The following is a 19,448-nucleotide window of genomic DNA, read 5'->3' as shown; positions in this document are numbered from 1 at the left end:
TAGCCTCATGTTGCATCATTAGGCTACCTTGTGTTTTATCATATTCTTATTTTGCCATGAATCACCTTGCATTACCTCCCCCTGCGGGTCCGGGGTTGTAGAATTGGCCCGACGTGCCTCGCTACGTGACGTAAAAGGCAACTAAGTAGAGGCAACCTGTTTGCTGTGGGTTGCGTCCCGTGTCGGGGGAGGAAAGGATCCTGGTAGTTGAGCAGAGACTTTCCCTGCAATACACTACTTTGGCCTCTACTTTTCTTAGACGGGTGGTCGGGATGGGCCCGGTTCCGACAAATCGGCTGGTCACGCCGAGCCCTAGGAAGTCTTTATTTACTCTCTCACCTTCTTTATCTTTCTCCTTGTATCTCTCTTGATACCACCGTTGCCCCTATATTCTATTCCTTTATCTTTCCCTTTTCCAAGTCTTTGAAGACTTCCTAGAAGGCGGTGGCTTAACAGGTCAATCGGGGGGTAATTTTACCGACCTTAGAAATTGGCGACTTCAGGGTCAATCAAAGGTAATTTTATCAACTGAGTATGGCATCTGTGTATCCCTGGCACTTGAAAAGTGTCCCCTTGTTGGGCTCCTTGGTGGGTGGGGAGCATGGGTGCTGAAATTTTATTCAAGCCATCATGGATAATTAAAAAAAAACCCAACACAAACGTACCAAAACTGGATCAGAGTCGGATGATGAGCCATGTAGTGTGGAATCCTTTCCTCGCTTCATGGTCATCCAATTGAAAGACGAGGCTAAAGCACTTGCTGCACTATCGCCATTTATAGTCGAAAAGACTATACTTGGATTAGTCGGCAAGCCGAAAAGTGTAAAAAAGCTAAAATCAGGCGGGCTACTTGTAGAGTGTGAGCACAAAGCACACACTGAAAATATCCTAAAAATTAAGACGTTTCACGATATTTCAGTAAGCTGTTTCGCCCACTCTACACTTAACACATCAAAAGGCATCATTCGTTGCCGTGACCTAGCAGGAGTCACCGACAAAGAAATCGTCGAGGGTATGAAAAATGAAGGTGTCACTGCAGTCCGCAGAATTCGTATCAAACGAAACAACAATCTGCAGGACACCAACACTATTATACTCACCTTTAATAAGCCAACAGTACCTAAAGTGGTCAAGGTTGGATTCCTACAAGTTAAGGTTGAGGTATACATACCAAATCCCCTCCGATGTTACAAATGTCAAAAATACGGTCATCATGAAGACAGATGCTCTAGAGGTCAAATATGCAGCCAATGCGGCGACCCCTCCCATCGGGAATCAGAGTGCAAAGCCACTCCGCATTGCGTCAACTGCAGTAAAGAACACCATGCTAGTTCAAAGGAATGCGACACATGGAAACAGGAGAAGGAAATCCAGAGGGTTAAATACACGTCCAACATCCCCTATCCAGAGGCCAGGAAGCTTGTTCAAGCTAGATCACTCCCCGGCCCATCCTTCTCAACTGTAGTGAAGAGCAGCCAAAAAGCAATGAAAGACGCTCAAACTCAAACAAACCCACCTGAATCCCATTCCGACTCGAACATCCTGCACTACAAACCCCAGAAAAACTCTACATCGACACAAACAACACTCAACAATACTCCACCACCAAGATCACCAAATAGCAAGAAAAAGTCACAAACAAATAGGCAGAAAAAGGGGTCTGATGACCCCATAAAGCTGCACAATAGGTTTGGAGACTTGGAGGACATGGATGCAGAAGAATCTGCTCCATGTACTCAAGGTAGCTCCAGACCTAACAACACAAAATACACCCCCGTACTTCCTCCAGATAAATAACCAAACAGATTGCCTCCGCGAAAGGTCTAACCTAGCTCCAGAATCTTCAATATAAAGTTGTAATGAAGAACATCATTTTACAATGGAACTGTAGAGGACTTAAAGCCAACTACCATGACATTCTTCTGCTTTTAAATGAACATGATCCTGCAGTACGATGTCTTCAGGAAACATTTTTGAAAAATACAAATAACATCACACTTAAAAACTACTCCCTGTTTAACAACTACTCTCAAAATGTTGACAGGGCCTCAGGAGGAGTCTCTGTTATTGTGAACAACAGAGCCCCACATAGCGTCATACCTTTAAACACAAATTTACAAGCCATTGCTGTAAGCGTCACACTACATCGAGTGATTACATTTTGCTCTATTTACTTACCACCAAACACCAACCTAGTACCAAACGAATTAGACGACCTTGTTCAACAGCTTCCCACGCCATTTGTTTTACTCGGGGATTTTAATGCCCATAACATTTTATGGGGATCGAATCATGTAAGTGACAGAGGTCACAAAGTTGAAGACCTTATTTCTAGACACGATCTGTGTCTATATAATACCGAAACACCTACATATTTACACTCAGGCACGGGTACATACATGTGCATCGATTTGACAATTTGTTCTCCTTCGCTGCTTTTGGACTATGAATGGAAGGTCACTGATGACCTTCACAGCAGCGATCACTTCCCAATCTCCCTTGTAAATCATAACTCTACAATTGATGAAGTAATTCCACAATGGAATTTAAAGAAGGCCGACTGGGCAAAGTTCGAAACACTCTGTAAAACTAGGCTGAATGAGGATACAGTTTTCAATGTTAACGATCCCATTCAGCATTTTACATCTATTTTAACAAACATTGCAGAAGAATCTATCCCCAAGTCCTCAACAAGCTGGAAAAGAACCCTAAAACCTTGGCTCACTAAGGAATGTAAGGAAGCCATATGGCAACATCGAGAAGCCTTGAAAAAATTTAACAATCATCCGACGCCCGAGAATTAAGTAAATATTGTATCCTCCGGGCCAAAGCTCGCCGCACAATCAAAGAGAGTAAACGAGCATCATGGAAGAAATATGTTTCCTCTTTAAACTCTCGTTCCTCTATTAAGAAAGTTTGCGACACTATACGGAAAATAAACGGAAAGAGAAAACAAAACTCTCTCCGACATCTGACACTGAACAATAACAACTTTAGTTCAAACGTGACATTGGAAATATTCTTGCTGACAGTTTCTCAAAAAATTCCTCATCATCTAATTATTCAGAAGCCTTCCGAAAACTTAAAACTCAAAAAGAAAAGTCACGTTTAAAATTCACATCCAACAACTCGGAAAGTTATAATCAATTGTTCTCACTATCGGAGCTTAGGGAGGCTTTAGATAAGGCCCATGATACATCCGCTGGGCCTGACGAAATATGTTACCAGTTTTTAAAACACCTTCCAGAATCATCTTTAACATCTCTTTTGAAACTCTTCAATGATTTATGGATTACTGGTAATGTACCAAAAATCTGGAAAGAAGCAACTGTAATACCAGTCCCCAAACCCGGTAAAGATAGCGAAGACCTCAACAACTATCGACCAATTGCACTCACAAGTTGTGTGTGCAAAACAATGGAACTAATGATCAATTCTCGGCTTGTCTGGTATTTGGAAACTAACAATTTAATATCTCCTTTCCAAAGTGGCTTTCGATATGGCCGGAGCACCAATGATCATTTGGTTAGACTAGAAACATTCATTCGTGATGCATTTATTAAGAAAGAACATTTAGTAGTGGTTTTCTTTGATTTAGGAAAGGCATATGACACGACATGGAAGTACGGGATACTAAATGACCTGAATGATCTAGGTCTAAAAGGCCGTCTGCCCTCTTTCATATCCAACTTTCTCTCCGACAGAGAATTCAAAGTACGAGTGGGCTCTACCCTCTCAGATCTGCACGAACAAGAGATGGGTGTGCCCCAGGGCAGTATTTTTTCTGTGACGCTCTTTAACATCAAAATTAATAGCATCACCAAGTGTTTGACTCCTGGTGTGGATTGCTCCTTATACGTTGATGATTTTCTAATATGTTATCGGTCAAAGCACATGCATACAATTGAAAGACAACTGCAGCAAAATATAAACAAAATTCAAAATTGGGCCAATGCAAACGGTTTCAAATTCTCGAAATCAAAAACGGTATGCATGCATTTCTGTCAGTTACGAAAACATCACGATGAACCGAACCTCACGCTGGATGGAACACCTATTCCAGTTGTTGAGGAAACAAAATTTTTAGGTATAATCTTTGACAGAAAACTGACCTTTATTCCACACCTAAAGAACTTAAAACCTAAATGCTTAAAAGCACTTAACCTACTTAAAGTAGTAGCGCACACTGACTGGGGTGCTGATAGAAAAGTCATCCTAAATTTGTACAGAATGTTTATTCGCTCCAAACTGGACTATGGTTGCATCGTGTATGGTTCAGCCAGAAAATCGTATCTTAGAATGCTTGATCCAATTCATCATCAGGGAATAAGACTGGCTCTAGGAGCATTTAAAACATCCCCATGTGAAAGCCTTCTAGCTGAGGCAAATGAACCACCGTTATCGCATCGTAGAGAAATGCTTTCCGCACAGTATGCTGTCAAATTAAAATCAAACACTCTGAATCCTGCTTTTTCGGCTGTTTTTCAACCCAAATACAAAACTTTATATGAAAATAAACCAAACGCCATACCTTCCTTTGGCATTAGAATATCATCCAGCCTTGACACTACAAATATAGATCTTTCTAAAATTCAGAAAACGTCCATCTCCGAAACACCACACTGGCTAATTAAACAACCAAAAGTTCTTTTTACGCTACACGATGGAAAAAAATCCGAAACAAACCCTTCTGTCTTCCACAACTCTTACCATGAACTCCTCACTGAATTTAAAAACTACACCAGAATTTATACTGATGGATCAAAGGATGAGGAAAAGGCTGCTGCAGCCTGTGTTTGTGGAAATCACACAACGCAAGTTCGCTTACCAAATGGAGCATCAATTTTTACAGCCAAAATCAGAGCAATAGACCTTGCTCTGCAACATATAGAAAAGAAACACATTTTAAACAGTATCATCTTCTCCGACTCTCTATCAGTACTCCAGTCACTACACAATAGAAAACTGGAGAACCCATTATTAAAAAACATACTCTTCAAAAATACCGAGCTGAGTGTCTCCCACAAAATAATATACTGTTGGTTACCTAGCCACATTGGCATTAAAGGTAACGAAAAAGCAGATCGCACTGCTAAAATGACCCTTACTCAAGAACCATCTGATTTTAAAATACCATATACTGATTTTAAACCTTGTATCAGAAAGTTCTTTCGTCAGAAATGGCAGGCATCATGGAATGATGCCGTGAATAACAAACTTCATGCCATCAAGCCAACTCTAGGAGAATGGACTCCTTCCTACAGAACCATTCGTAGGGAGGAGATAGTCATTGCAAGAATCCGAATTGGTCATACTTATATCACCCACACCCACATACTAAAAGGTGAAGACCCACCAGAGTGTGTTTCTTGCAATGAACCATTCACTGTCAAGCACTTTATGATAGAGTGCTTTGACCTACAACCTACGCGCGATCGTTATTACATTGTGCATAATATGAAAGAACTTTTTGATAATATAAACATCACTCGTATTATAGAGTTCTTGAAAGCCGTAAATATTTACTCTAAACTCTGACTTTTATGCTATCACCTTGTGCAGTTTTATGCAGTATATATACTGTCCCATTTTAATACCTATTCGTGTTTTTTACATCTCCCGTTGATCGGGAAGCTTTATTTTGCACCGTTACCATCTTACCGTTTTTAATTTCAACCATTTGTTCTTTTAAATCGCTGGTCGATATAGGACCTTTTATAAGTTTTAAAAGATTATACAAATAACACTTTGTAGCCTAACAGTGCTGATGCGCCGTTAAAAAACAAACAATCAATCAATCAATCAATCACCTTGCATTACCTTTGTCTAATGCCTTGCCTTGCATACCCTGACCCTGAGTTGCCTTACATTGCGTCATTTCAAGACCGTGTCTTTTGTTTTTCAATTTGCCTTGCCTTGCCTTGCCTTGTGTATCCCTTGTCTAATGCCTTGGCTTATTTTAGCTTAGCCTTGCATAGCCACACTTAGAGCCTTGCATAGCCACACCTATAGCCTTGCATAGCCACACCTATAGCCTTGCATAGCCACATCAATAGCCTTGCATAGCCACACTTATAGCCTTGCATAGGCTCATGTTGCATTGTTACGTGACCTTTCCTTTTATCGTGTTCTTGTTTTGCCTTTCCTTGCATTCTATTAGCCTGTCCCTTGCACCCTAAGCCATACTTTGGATAAAGTCAAATTTATTATGCTATGTGGCGGTAACTGGTCAGAAGAAAAATGCCCAATTTAGAAAGTCCCAGTGCAGAAAGGAAGACGGAAAAGGCCCAGGTTAGAAAGTCCCAGTTCAGAAAGGAAGACAGAAAAGGCCCAGGTTAGAAAGTCCCAGTGCAGAAAGGAAGATGGAAAAGGCCCAGGTTAGAAAGTCCCAGTGCAGAAAGGAAGACGGAAAATGCCCAGGTTAGAAAGTCCCAGTGCAGAAAGGAAGACGGAAAACGCCCAGGTTAAAAAGTCCCAGTGCAGAAAGGAAGACGGAAAAGGCCCAGGTTAAAAAGGACCGTTTAAAAGATTGTATAATAATAAGTACATGCAGTTGTTCTTTAGCGACAGCTTTTCTGCAATACCCATATCTATTCATTTCTTAGTGAGGATTAACACCAAGACTCAAGTAAACCACATCATACCTTTTCATATTATACAGATCACAGTACTGGTATCAGGAAAGAATCCACAATCGCAAGAACCACCGACCCACGAGAAGCTACTGGCAGGCTCTCCCATGTACCCATGCTAGCCAAGCCTTGGACTCAAACATACGCAGACAGAGATGAGATGGCAGTGATCCGGAATGGTGAGCGCTTTAGACCACTCGGCCACTCGGGGCCCCGATAAAAGCATTGTCTTTTGTTATAAAATATGGAATTAGTGTTTCAACCATTACACATCTCAACTTTTTTTGCAGATAGGAAATGTATGCTGATTGTTGAATGCGCAATATTCAAAGATCTTGCATTTTGTTTTTTTGGACCAGCAGTGGAAAGAAGTTTTATTGCTTTCTTGTAAATTTCATACAGATGTTAAATTGTGCCATACATTTCTGTAACATTTGTTGATACAATCTTAAGTAAATTGAAATCACAAAATTTGGCCCTGTATGTAGTATTAAATCAAAATGTTTGAACTTTGCATCACACAGGTAATTTAGGAAAATGCACAGTGAAGACTTTTATAAATGGAAAAGTCTTTACTTTTATAAATAGAAAAGGTTTTATTATAAGTTGCATTCCATAAATGGACTTGTCTTTAAGCATATATTTAAGATTTGTATATGGTTGTTTTCTTTTCTTGAACGTTAAATAAAATTGTGAGACTTTCTCATAGCCACATATTTAATCATGAATTGTAAAAATGTGTTTTAACATTTTGTTCTACCCAGCTTTTGTACATCTTGTGATCTACTCTAGGAAAACAAAGGCATGGAAATTATGAATAAATGTCTGCAGAATTTTAGTAATGCCCGCATATACATGTATAATGCACTAAAAATGAACATCATTGAATTATTTACATTTTTTATTCAGATTTGATTATGAAATTATGAAATTCACAATAGAGCAAACAGCACATCTCCTAATAAATGCATTTAATGACTATTTGTATTAAATGATTAAAGTCGCTCAACCATAGCTGAAAATCACAAGACTGAATCGACTCTTACCCTATGGGAGAAGAAAATGTATTTCGTGTGACCTTTTGTCTACTCCCGTAAGGTATATACGCATGAGCAGCAACAAATAATAAGATAATTACAACAAGTAATAGTATTTAAAAATGGAAAAGTCTTTACTCATAATCACTGATTCGGGTTTTTCTGAATTTATTTGTATATTAATGTTATTACAACCTATTTATTTTAGTTCTAGTATTGTTTTCCTAAATTACCTGCTGTGTACAATTTATCTCAGCAACACACATTTAAGATTTTTGGTAGCTATTGTACTTCTTATTTGTCTCATTTAGCACATTGCTTATGCTTACATGTAAATCTATGTAGGTCAGGCGCATACAATTATAGTGCATACAAGCATGCATTTAACCCTTAAGATTGTTTGGAGTCACCAGTAGTATGTCAAATAATGTTAATGCTTAAATCACACACATATGTTCTAACTTAAAAAATGACCTAATTAGATTTAAGCATTAAGTGCTTCTTAAATCAAACCAACAAACAATGGTAGACAGTTGGATGAGAAATTAGGCAATGTTTTGAAGGCAGTTAGGGCATAAGCATGCATTTTAATCTTAAATAGTGGTTTCACTCGTCTTTGATAGCTCCAACCAATCTCAACAGTTAAAATACATGCTCTTATGCACTATCACACACACACACACATATGTTGCATAACCATTCAATTGGAAATTGGGTATGACCAGCAAACACATTTCTTATTATTATCTACTGTTCTCGAAGTCACAAGTACTACAATGAAACATATAAAGACGACGGTTTTATTTAAAAATAAAATTGAGGTTTTTGCCCATTGCCAACTTTAAAAACACAGGGGAAAACATTAAGAAAAACTTATAAGACAATTCTCTGCTAATGATGGTAATATTCAGCTTATTGTTGAAATCTTTCGGCCTTTGCATATTGTAATTGCAACGTATGAATATTTGTATCCAGGAAGATTATATATTCATTTATCGATATATTCATTTATTGTAGAAATTTCCTTGTTGGCAAAGAGGTAGGTTGTAAATAAGAAGGGAAATCAGTTTTATATGCAGGCCAAGCAGAGAATTTAATCGGGTATGATACAAAGCAACTAAAATATAAGGAATCATTTTTTACCATGTATGAAGTTGGAAATGCAGATCAGGATGCGAGGATTTCATTTGCATGCTGACATATTTGCAAGAGAGAGAAATTATATTTAAATATATCTTGATCGTTTTCAACAGGTTCCTGTGACCATGATGGTGGCAGGTGAAGACCAAGACGAACCAGTAGACCCACCTCTTTTGGAATTAAGTGTAAGTGTTTCAACTTTATAAGTGATACGAGGAATGGGTGATTTTACTTGACATATTTATGTTGTATATATAAACGAGTACAAATATGATTAATTTATCATAAATTTTATGCCTGTTATAAACAATACAGGCTTCAGTAACCATGTCGGTGGTCTGTCTGATTGTGATTGTAATCGTAATCGTAATCCCTTGTAATGATTAGGGATTAGTGTAATCATATTCTTAATTGTAATAAGCAGATATAGTTGTCATTGTCATACCTTAATTTTTTACAACAGGTTTCTGTGGCCATATCTGCAGTTTAGTAGTTTATAGTGATGTCTACTCTGTGTGGCATCATGCCGCAGACATGTGGCATCAAGTCCCACCCAGTCACATTATCAGGACAGCAGGCTGACTAGTCCTAACACTAACTCTTAATGCTGAGCTTCAAGTGAGGCAGCTACCTGTACCATTTTTTTATAAGTCTTTGGTGTGACTTGGCCAGGGTGAGCTGGTTGAAAAAACTTTTTTTTTGTGGGGGGGACTTGACGGGCTTAATTTTCGTATATAGACAACAGTAATTTTACAGCACTGCCCCCCTTGCCCCCCTCTCCCCAAATGACATCCCTGGTTTGGACCTGAATACAGTTGTACATTTTTCTTGCCAAAAACACGTTTTTTATAATATAAAAAAAAAATAATTAAAAATTTCCTTGCAATTTTTTGTTTAGAACAGGCACTTGGTTCCTTTCTATAGAAATTTATTGAATGTATGTAGGAATAGAGTTCTAAAGTATGATTGGTTCATTCAAAATTGAAGTAACCATGCTTGTCTTTTTTAACTGATATATTGGATTGCACAGACAGTTGCCACTCTCATTGTATATCATCTTTGTAACATTCAACTTACGATCATGTCGAAATGGAAAGCAGAATATTCAAAATTTTCTCCAGGAAAAACAAGAAAACTGGAAAGACAATTGTGCCATCTTGTTTAGATTTGTAAAAACATTTTGTAAAGGAGAAAACTTTATGGTTTGCAAATTATGTAATGTGATTAGGCATGGAGGCACCCATGACATACAAGAGCTTTAAAAAGCTAATAAACATCAGCTTGCTGCTTCATCATCAACCAGTTAGCCTGAACTTATGACATATATAAATACTAGACAGAACCTTGATGTAATTCGATTGAAATTTGGTTTATTACATTTATTTTAGAAATGAACCTTCCTCATTCAGTTACTGGTGTTGCCGGTGAATTTTTTTGCACGTTTCATTTTCCAGACAGTAAAATTGCAAAGGATTACTCGTGTGCTAGAATGAAAACAGTTCAGTAAGAAAATCACAGAATTTGGATCATCAGTGAAAGATAGTACATTGGAATCAATAATGGTTGAAAAAGAAAAAAAAAACAAGTTGTGGAAAAGGCTCCTATAAACAGCTTGTGTCCAAGTGTGTTACACTCTTGCACCTTCTGAAAGGGTACCTGAATGGAACAGAGCGCCCATTCAAAAGGTGCAAGAGTGCAACACAGGCACCTTTGAGGTTAAATAATTAAGTTATTGTCCTACTTTAATGATGGTTGTAGATGTTGTAAATACATAAGCATTAAAATTTAAAAAATCAGTATTTTTGTACTCGTGGGTTGGCAGTTATGAACTGACACAACTGCTATACTTCTTACAACATAAATGTATCAATTTGCATGACTGCTTGCATCAATCTTTTTTATTTCAGGTCAGTGCACAATGTTAGCATATACGGTCCTGGAGGGATCTTCACAGAAACATACCCAGCTGTTGGTGTCCAGTTTTGGATATTCATATGGGGGTAAAGGTGTGTGAAAAAATGCAAAATTATAAATTACAATCTTATTTATGTCTTGTCGAAAAATTGAGTATGCGTGTGTGTGCAGGATATGAAATCTTGAATTCTATTACATTTCCTCATTGGACAAGACTTTTTTAAGGACATATGTGCATGCATTTTTGTCTTTGCAGCAAAATAACAGTAACTCTACTTTGTGGGGCTGCACTTCAAGAAGTGTCAACATGAAGTGTCAAGTGACAATATGCCTCCAGGGGAACTCGTTTATTCAAAGCTATGTGCAGCATACACACCCTGCTGTCAGCTAAAGGCAGAACTGCATGCCAAGGTAATTCTTTGTCACACTGGCAGTTGTACAGTTTGTACAAAATCTACATCCTTTTAATTATAAGAATAAAAGTTGCCTTGTACTGACAATTCCTGAAAAACTCAATCCTGACACAGTGGTGTTATTTAAAGGCAGTAATCTAAGAACCATTTTCTAAGTGCTTTTCGTAATGTTACTGGCATGGGTGTCGAAGCAAGAAATTTCCATAATTGTCTAGTACACTTGTGTTGAAAAATAGGCTTGTGAACACATCATATCCTCTTTCTCAATGGTCAGATGTGCTGCTAGAGGGTATCTATTCACTCCAGCCTTGAAAATTGCAGAAGACGCCCTTCTGGAGAGTTCAGGATCAGATGCAGTCTGTCTCCCAAAGATGGTGCTTTTGAAAAGAGTGGCAAATAGAACTAGGTCCAGAAGAACCCAGAACATTGAACTTTGAAGTTTGTGGTTTATATAGAACTCCGTCAACTCTACTATAAAATATAAAAGAATATATTATAATTATTATTTCATACTGCTTACTCATTAATGGTATTGTCTGTCATCCAACATTTCAAAAAATTGTCTTATTTATAGTTTGTAATTAAACTTTACAATTTTAAAATTGACTCATTTTTGTAATTGAAACATGTGGTAATCAATGTGCTATGGGCACTAAAGAGCATCTAACAAAGCTATACTTTGCTATACTTTGTGCAGTATGAGAGGATGAAGTTATGAATATTTTATGACATGAATTATGTATTTGTTCTGATTTTTACAGCTCAATGAGGAGTTAATCAATGCTCCTGACTTCCTGGTGACAGACATCAGAGTGGATGGGGAGCGATACTTCCTGCTGGCAACTGAATATCAGTTGGGACTTTTGTGGGAAGCAAAGTGGTGGTACATGGATGGAACATTTAAGGTAATCACTATCTTGTATTTATTAGTATTTCCTGTATGATTACCAGCTATAGCTGAATTTCAGACTTTGTCGGTTTAAAATTTATGATAGCACACAGTAATAGCCTTCAGGACCATTTGTTGTAAGTGTGGTTGTAACTTCCAGGTCCTTGGTGAGCCATTCAGATGACAAGGTCAGCTCATGTCCATCCATGCCATCATCAAAAGGAATGGTGTACAGAAGCAGTTGCTGCTTGTATTCTGTCTCATGAGCTGGAAGACAAAGTCGGACTACCTGGCTGTAAGCTATTATGTTAAAGATTTCTTTCTACCTTTTGCAAAATTCATTGACATTTTCAACATGTTTATTGTAGGGATATATGAAAGATAGAAGAAACAGTAACACAATGAAATCTTTATGATGAGACTTTGTTGTGATCTTGCGACCTTCAGCCATATGTCTGTTGAATGTTCTACAGTTTTTCCATAATCTGCATTTCATTCTAATAATTGATACATCATTGTTGAACGTAAGGTAACTGACGTTAAATGTATCCACTTTAGAATTGATATTGGTCAACACAGTACAAATAATAATATTATCTTGAATCTTTGATTACAGGTGTTTCATTCTCTTCAGTCAATGTTGAGACATGTGTAGTTCAGGAATTCATACTGGACTTCAAAAAGGTAAACAGTTGATGAATCACATTATTGTAAATACTTGATAACACCAACAGTTTATATCTGAAAAAATTAAACACATCACACAATATTATGACAGACATATTACCTTTCACATAGAATGGCTTCATACACAAACAATATAATTAAGGGATTGTTCTTTGCATATTTTCAGGTGCATGGCTCCCCAACAGAGAGGCCTTTCCTGGTGTCAAAGTTAAGGGCTGTGCCTTCCACTGGTCCCAGGCTATGTGGCAACATGTTCAGTCTGTTGGATTGGCTGAAACGTGCATGGAACAAGAAGGCCTGCACTCCTTTGTGCATCAAGTGATGGCCCTTCATTTCCTGCCCAGCGCCCACATACAACAAGCAGTGCCGCTGCTACAAATGAATGCTACCACCCTTCGCAGGCAGTGGCTAGGTGACCCTTGTTTCCAGCTGAGGCATGGTCAGTATACTACCAGAAAATGTGACAACCTTGAAGGTAAGCAAAGATAAAATAATGCATGTTGATATGAAGACATTATCAATTAATATGCATGACTCAGTTAATATGCATAACTCAATTAATATGCATGACATAATTCTCAGTATGCATGACATAATTCTCAATATCATATTTATATTTACACATACTGGTATAGAAGTAAGTTATCACATTTAAAATTAAAAATTGTTCTTTCTCTGCTATACATTTTCAGATTGTCTAAATTCAAGGGCAGGACACATGGGCCTGGGCTTCTACTGGTTAGTGCCACTGCTGCGAAGGGAGGCTGATCTGCTGTGATTAGTCCTCCGGGTAACGATCTAGGATGTGAGAGACATGGCTTCAGATTACAAAATTCATTAAACACACTTTGGACAGTACATGCATCATGATATTAAAACCTTTATTCGAGTTCTGTTGGCGAACTGTATGGTTTCAGAGTGTAAGTAGAAACACTAGCAACAACAGTGCTATATCCCTCTGTTATTCTAGGACTGCATACTGTATTGTAATATATTTACTTGACCTGTTATTCTAGGACTACACACTGTATTGTATTGTATTGTTAATTTGACCTGTTATTCTAGGACCGCATATTGTATTGTATTGTATTGTTAACTTGACCTGTTATTCCAGGACTGCATACTGTATATTGTATTGTATTGTTAACTTGACCTGTTATTCTAGGATTGCATACTGTATTGTACTGTTAACTTGACAGCCATTATGTGCAGTATTGTTGTGAGGTTTCTTGTTGAAAAGTGAATATTTATGTATGCATGTTCTTACAGTATGCATGTTTTTATAGTTCAGTATTTATCTGCTGCTGTTATTCTAGGATTGCATCCCATATTGTAATGTTAACTTTGACAGCCATTTTGTGCAATTTTGTTGTCATGTATGGTTTCTTGTTGATAAGTGAATATCTGTGTGTGTGTATATTTTTATAGATTGGTGCTTATTTGCTGCTGTTCTAGAATTGCATATTATATTGAACTGTTAAATTTATTTGACAGCCATTATGTGCAATAGTGTTGTAGTGTAAGGTATATGTGTTGTATTTGATATTAGAATTTAACATTCATGTATTATCACTAATTGTAGTTATTATTAGTAGATTTATAAATCTGAAATTGCATTAGCGCTATTTTGTCTTTTGTTGCTAATGCTAGTTAGACATTATACCTTTTCTTCTTGTCTTTGTATCCCACCAAAACAATTTTTAAAAATAATGATAACTCCTTCTCTTCCAAATTTGATTGGAACATCTTTGCAACAACACAACACAACGGTTCCTACAAGACGTGCAATAGAGCAAACATCTATTTAAAGCCTAAATTATATAAATAAACTATGCATTTACTTGTATTAACGACACTGAATGTATGTGAAACAGGAAAAGAATCAATAGCCTTTCATTTATGAAAATACATATCTATCATGAATGGAATCATCTTTAAATATGGCATTACTATGACAATGTAGGCATGCACAAGCCACACGTGGATTACACTAACTGGCATTCAGTCTTTATGTTAGAACTAAGATATTGATTTGCTTTACTTGGAATGTTTTCTTTCACAATTAGTATCTGCCTTATTTGAACCTTCTCACATTAAGTTAGTTATTTTCTTCTTTGTTCATTTTACATAGAACAAAGTAGAGTGTCACAATTAATTTCATGATCACTTGTGTATGATTGTGACATACAGCACAATACTTTACTGCAAAGTACTTATTGACGTTTCACAATAAAATGTAAGGATTTGATATTTATGTATTAGTATAAAGTAATTAGTAATTTATACATAAATGAGCCTTTTTTGGCTGGGCCTTTTAAGCACTTGTCTCATGGGCCTTTTTGGCTGGGCCTTTTAATCACTTGTCTCATGGGCCTTTTTGGCTGGGCCTTTTAAGCACTTGTCTCATGGGCCTTTTTGGCTGGGCCTTTTAAGCACTTGCTTCATGGGCCTTTTTGGCTGGGGCTTTTAAGCACTTGTCTCATGGGCCTCTTTGGCTGGGCCTTTTAAGCACTTGTCTCATGGGCCTTTTTGGCTGGGCCTTTTAAGCACTTGTCTCATGGGCCTTTTTGGCTGGGCCTTTTAAGCATTTGTCTCATGGGCCTCTTTGGTAGTGGTATGTTTTGACCCTGATCTATGTGAAGGGTAGCGTGAAATATCAGTGACTCTTAAATAGATTGCAAGAAGGGAGAGAAGTATTACTGTACATGTATAGCTGATAGTATATTGTACATGTATAGCTGATAGTATATTGTACATGTATAGCTGATAGTATATTGTACATGTATAGCTGATAGTATATTGTACATGTATAGCTGATAGCTAAATTGTTAGCAGTGATTGTTCAAGTCTACATCGGTTTACACTGGCAACTCTCACATCCAAGGGATCCCAGATAAGCTGGAACTGAGTACCAGTGGCAAAAAGCTTTAGGCCACAAGCTTCTTGTGAGGGAGGGGCATTGGATGACAAAACCATGCTCGTCGTCATAAAATCCTAATCAGGTGATTTAGTTTTTACAATGAATACAATAGTAGGAATTTTAAGCTTACAGCTAGCAAAGAAAAGTGTCATTGATGTCAATCTGTCCCCAAAAATTCACCTTTCTATTGTTGTCTTTGATGTTGTCAATGATAATGCTGTTCAAGTGTCATATCTGAGCCTCCATTTGACGGAGAATAGCACAAACTGCACATATTTTGAAGACAGTTCTCTAATTTCATCATTTGTTCTTTGTGAAACCGGATTTATTATTGAAAAACCTGAGATGTTTAGTGAAACTGGGTCTAGGTCTCGTGTTTTTGTGTATAAACTGTCACCAAGGAACTGTTGCTAAAGATCATAGAATTTGTTTACCCCTGTAGGTGTATCAATAGCATGGTCCTATGGTCACTGATGGTAGTTTAATTTAACTTGTGTTTAAGTCGTTACTTTTGAATATTTCATTTTTTTCTCTTGGTTTTTCATTAATGTTTTTTATCATAGAAAATCAGTATCTTTTTTGTTGCAAAGCTCTAGCTATCAAAATCTCAATAATAGTGAAATGAAAGTGTGTTTATTCATTCATCGCAAAAATAAGGGTATTTCACATAACTTTTATGATCCAATTTTAAAAGTCAGTGTCATTTTTTAAGGTTGCAATGTTGAAGTAATGAAAATAAAACTTTCATGGTCTGTTTAAGCATTTAGGTATCCAGGCTGTATCTGTTTAAGATATAAGGAAGGATGTATACATACTAATACAGAGTGTTGTATACCATGTTTTGTCATTTCTCAAGGTCAAGGTAAATTCATGTTATGCATTTTAAACTCGTATTAAATTGGGGAAAATTGTGAACATTACATGTGATCCTTCCATTAACAGTTGCTTGACCAGTCCATGATAGCTAGAGAGATTGCATGAAATTCTGACCATGTATATATCATGACTAGACTATGCCACATGCCATATACAGTGCCCCCCCCCCCCTCCTCTGCCACTAGGCTAAGTTCACAGCAAGGCAAGGGAAAATGCAGGGTTTATTTTCTTGTGTACATACTCTGGAGGATAATTTTTAAACTACTCAAGATATTTTAATGAAACCTGAATGACTTTTTAACCACTTAGTATATTTTTATGAAATTTTATCTAGCTCCACCTTATCATCCAACTTCTCTTCATTTAATATAATGGAAAATTAAGTTGTTTTTACAGGAATCACAGCAAGAATATTTTCAAGGTATCTGGAATTTTTTAATTTTAGGGGTGAAATATTCCAGCCACCACCACCAGGAATAATGTTTAGATATTCAAACAACATCTCCAGATATGGATTGCTGCAGCAGTTATAATAATACTACTAATAATTATTATGTATATTTAATTTGCATTGATTGTTAGTATTTATTTTATTTTTTTATTTCATTATGTGCTATATAACATTGTATGTTTGACTTAACCTTGTCCAAAATCAAGTTTATACTTTACTGGAATTATTGACTTTTTTAAATGCTGTAAACAACTAATACATTGTTAAAATATTATCTATGTGTATTGGTTTAATATCAGGATCATTATTAATAGAAGTAAACATGTTTATTTGGGTCTTGGTGTAGGTTATTGGACTTCCAATAATTTAACTGGTGTACCTGACATAGTCCAGGTTCTATATTATAATTTTAGTAACACACTTTCTAATAATGACTAATAGTCTATTTTGTAAACATTAAGAAGTTTCTATATGGTTATTTTCCATTAGGTAATGGGGTTGCTATTTAGAAAATGTTAATTGTGACCTGAGGTCAAGAGGAAGACTCTATTACTAGAAAGATTATTTGTTCTTTCGTTAATATATGGCAGAATCAGGTTATAACATTGGGCAGAGAGTTGGGGATTTAAATGAATTACAAACAAAATGAAAAAAAATCTCGGATTGTATTACATGTACTGTGATTCAACCAAAGACCATTGGCACATCAAAACTTTACAAGCCATCACAGGCACATCAACACTTAAGCATTGGACATAATTTGTGTTTCTACTAAGTTTATTCAGAACTTTAAATTATTAGGCCTTGTGTCTGTAATTCTAGGATTATTTTGGGATTTGATTTGCAATATGGTAAGTTATTTTTATTTTTACTTTATATTCTAGGGGAAAAAGTTGTATATAAATAAATAAATTTGGTTAATTTTACTAAGTTTGTTGCTTTTTACTCTTTTCTGTTACTTATTTTCAAAGCATAGACTAATAATAATAATAATAAAATAATAATAATAATAAAAATACAAAATCCACAACAATAATGGCAAATGGTAAATGAACTAAATAAATAAATCAAATTAGCCCTCAAAATTAAAATAATTAAAGTCCTAACAGAAGAGTGTAGTCAGTTAAAGATCTCAGAAGAAAATATAGAAAGGAAAATAAGGAGCCATTTCAATAGATTCTTAAAATCGAAGAAATTCGTTGGTATTCAGAAATACAACCGTATACAGGCAAATGAAGATCTAACATTAACTATGCACTAATAAAATTCTACGGTTTGATCCAGGTAAACATCACGTGGACATGAGGACATTGGATTTTTTTAAAAGGTTAGGATGACCTAATTGTTGATTAGCTAGTATAACCTATATGACCCTGTTGACAGTTATGATTATGAATGTGAGACCCTATATGTTGTTTGTTGGTAATCTATATAATAAAATTATGTAGAATTTGCATTCATAGTAGTTAACACCAGACCTGGAAGTTATTCATTGAGAGGATTTTGTTATTTAATTTAATTTTTTGCTGAAATTACAGTGCTTATTGTTGTTGTTGTTATAGGGTTTAATGCCATTTTCAGCACAAGATAGGCTATACATGGCAGCCAGTATTAATGGTGGAGGAAGAACCCGGGAAAACCCCCGGAAAGATCACCGACCCACGAGAAGCTACCGGCAAGCTTTCTCACATATCCACATTGGCCGAGCCCGAGACTCGAACCCACGCAGACAGAGGTGAGATGGCAGTGATCCATGATGGATAGCGCTTTAGACCACTCGGCCACTCGGGGCCCCTTACAGTGCTTAAAATCTTCAGATAAAATAATAGCTGTCACGGAATTAGTTCTATTGATACAGCATTACAATAATACCCCTGGAACTCATTCACCATAATGTAAGTTATAATAACTCTTTAACTTTGCATTAATGGAAATAAATATTTTCATTTGCTTAAATTGTTGGGTTTTGCTCTTTCTTGTTACTTATTTTAAGCCATAACAAAGAAAGTGGGTCCCTCGTCTGAGATTTGAATAGTTCTGGTATTTGAATTGATCAAATATTTCAGAGAGATTACAGCTGTTTCTGAAATTTAAATTTTACCATGGGTTTAAATGTTCAGTCCTTGATATTTAAATTTAACATTTTTGAGAAATTTTATAGCGAGACCAACAAACTTTCACCATTACATCAAAAGTAGAGAAATTTGTGTCCGATCCTACACATTAACAAACTCTAGAAAATAGCTACAAAGAAGTGAGATAGTGTGTTGTTTTTTTTCTTTCTTTTTTAATCTGAAGTTTATACCAAACATTGGATTTGTAATATTTAAAATTATTTTGGGACATATTTTTTCTAATTATGTCATGAAAGATGAAAACATGCTGTTAATCTTAATAAATAAGATTACTTCAGAATGTCCTAACATTTTCCTTATTGACGTACATGTACAGTGAAAAAGTACTATGGTACTTACCTCCCAAAAAAAAAT

At 36.3% G+C, this 19,448-nt stretch overlaps 1 protein-coding gene and 1 long non-coding RNA gene across 3 annotated transcripts; both read left to right on the top strand.

The window, feature by feature from the left end:
• Positions 1–5,825: 5,825 nt before the first annotated feature.
• LOC149787275 (uncharacterized) lies at positions 5,826–10,815 on the top strand. Its single transcript, XR_016425276.1, has 3 exons — positions 5,826–6,811; positions 8,923–8,994; positions 10,717–10,815. It is a non-coding gene; the product is annotated as an uncharacterized LOC149787275 (long non-coding RNA).
• Positions 10,816–10,905: 90 nt separating this feature from the next.
• On the top strand, positions 10,906–18,843 carry LOC149787274 (uncharacterized). 2 transcript variants are annotated; one of them, XR_016425143.1, is made up of 4 exons: positions 10,906–11,134; positions 11,898–12,041; positions 12,186–12,320; positions 12,879–13,008. XR_016425143.1 is itself a non-coding variant. In XM_089977798.1 (4 exons), exons 2-4 carry the CDS (start codon positions 12,206–12,208, stop codon positions 13,488–13,490), a joined length of 510 nt encoding a protein of 169 aa, XP_089833924.1. In that variant the 5' UTR covers positions 11,909–12,041; positions 12,186–12,205; the 3' UTR covers positions 13,491–18,843. The 2 variants fall into 2 exon arrangements, 1 of the variants encoding a protein (XP_089833924.1); XM_089977798.1 differs by lacking the exon at positions 10,906–11,134 and adding an exon at positions 13,405–18,843 and having other exon boundaries at positions 11,909–12,041; positions 12,879–13,187.
• Positions 18,844–19,448: the final 605 nt, after the last annotated feature.

Source organism: Sinohyriopsis cumingii, chromosome 12, assembly GCF_028554795.1.
Source record: "Sinohyriopsis cumingii isolate HCF-2022 chromosome 12, ASM2855479v2, whole genome shotgun sequence".
Taxonomy (NCBI): Eukaryota; Metazoa; Mollusca; class Bivalvia; order Unionida; family Unionidae; genus Sinohyriopsis; species Sinohyriopsis cumingii.
The sequence above is the reverse complement of the archived record's forward strand: the minus strand, read 5'-3'. Positions and strand labels throughout refer to the sequence as shown.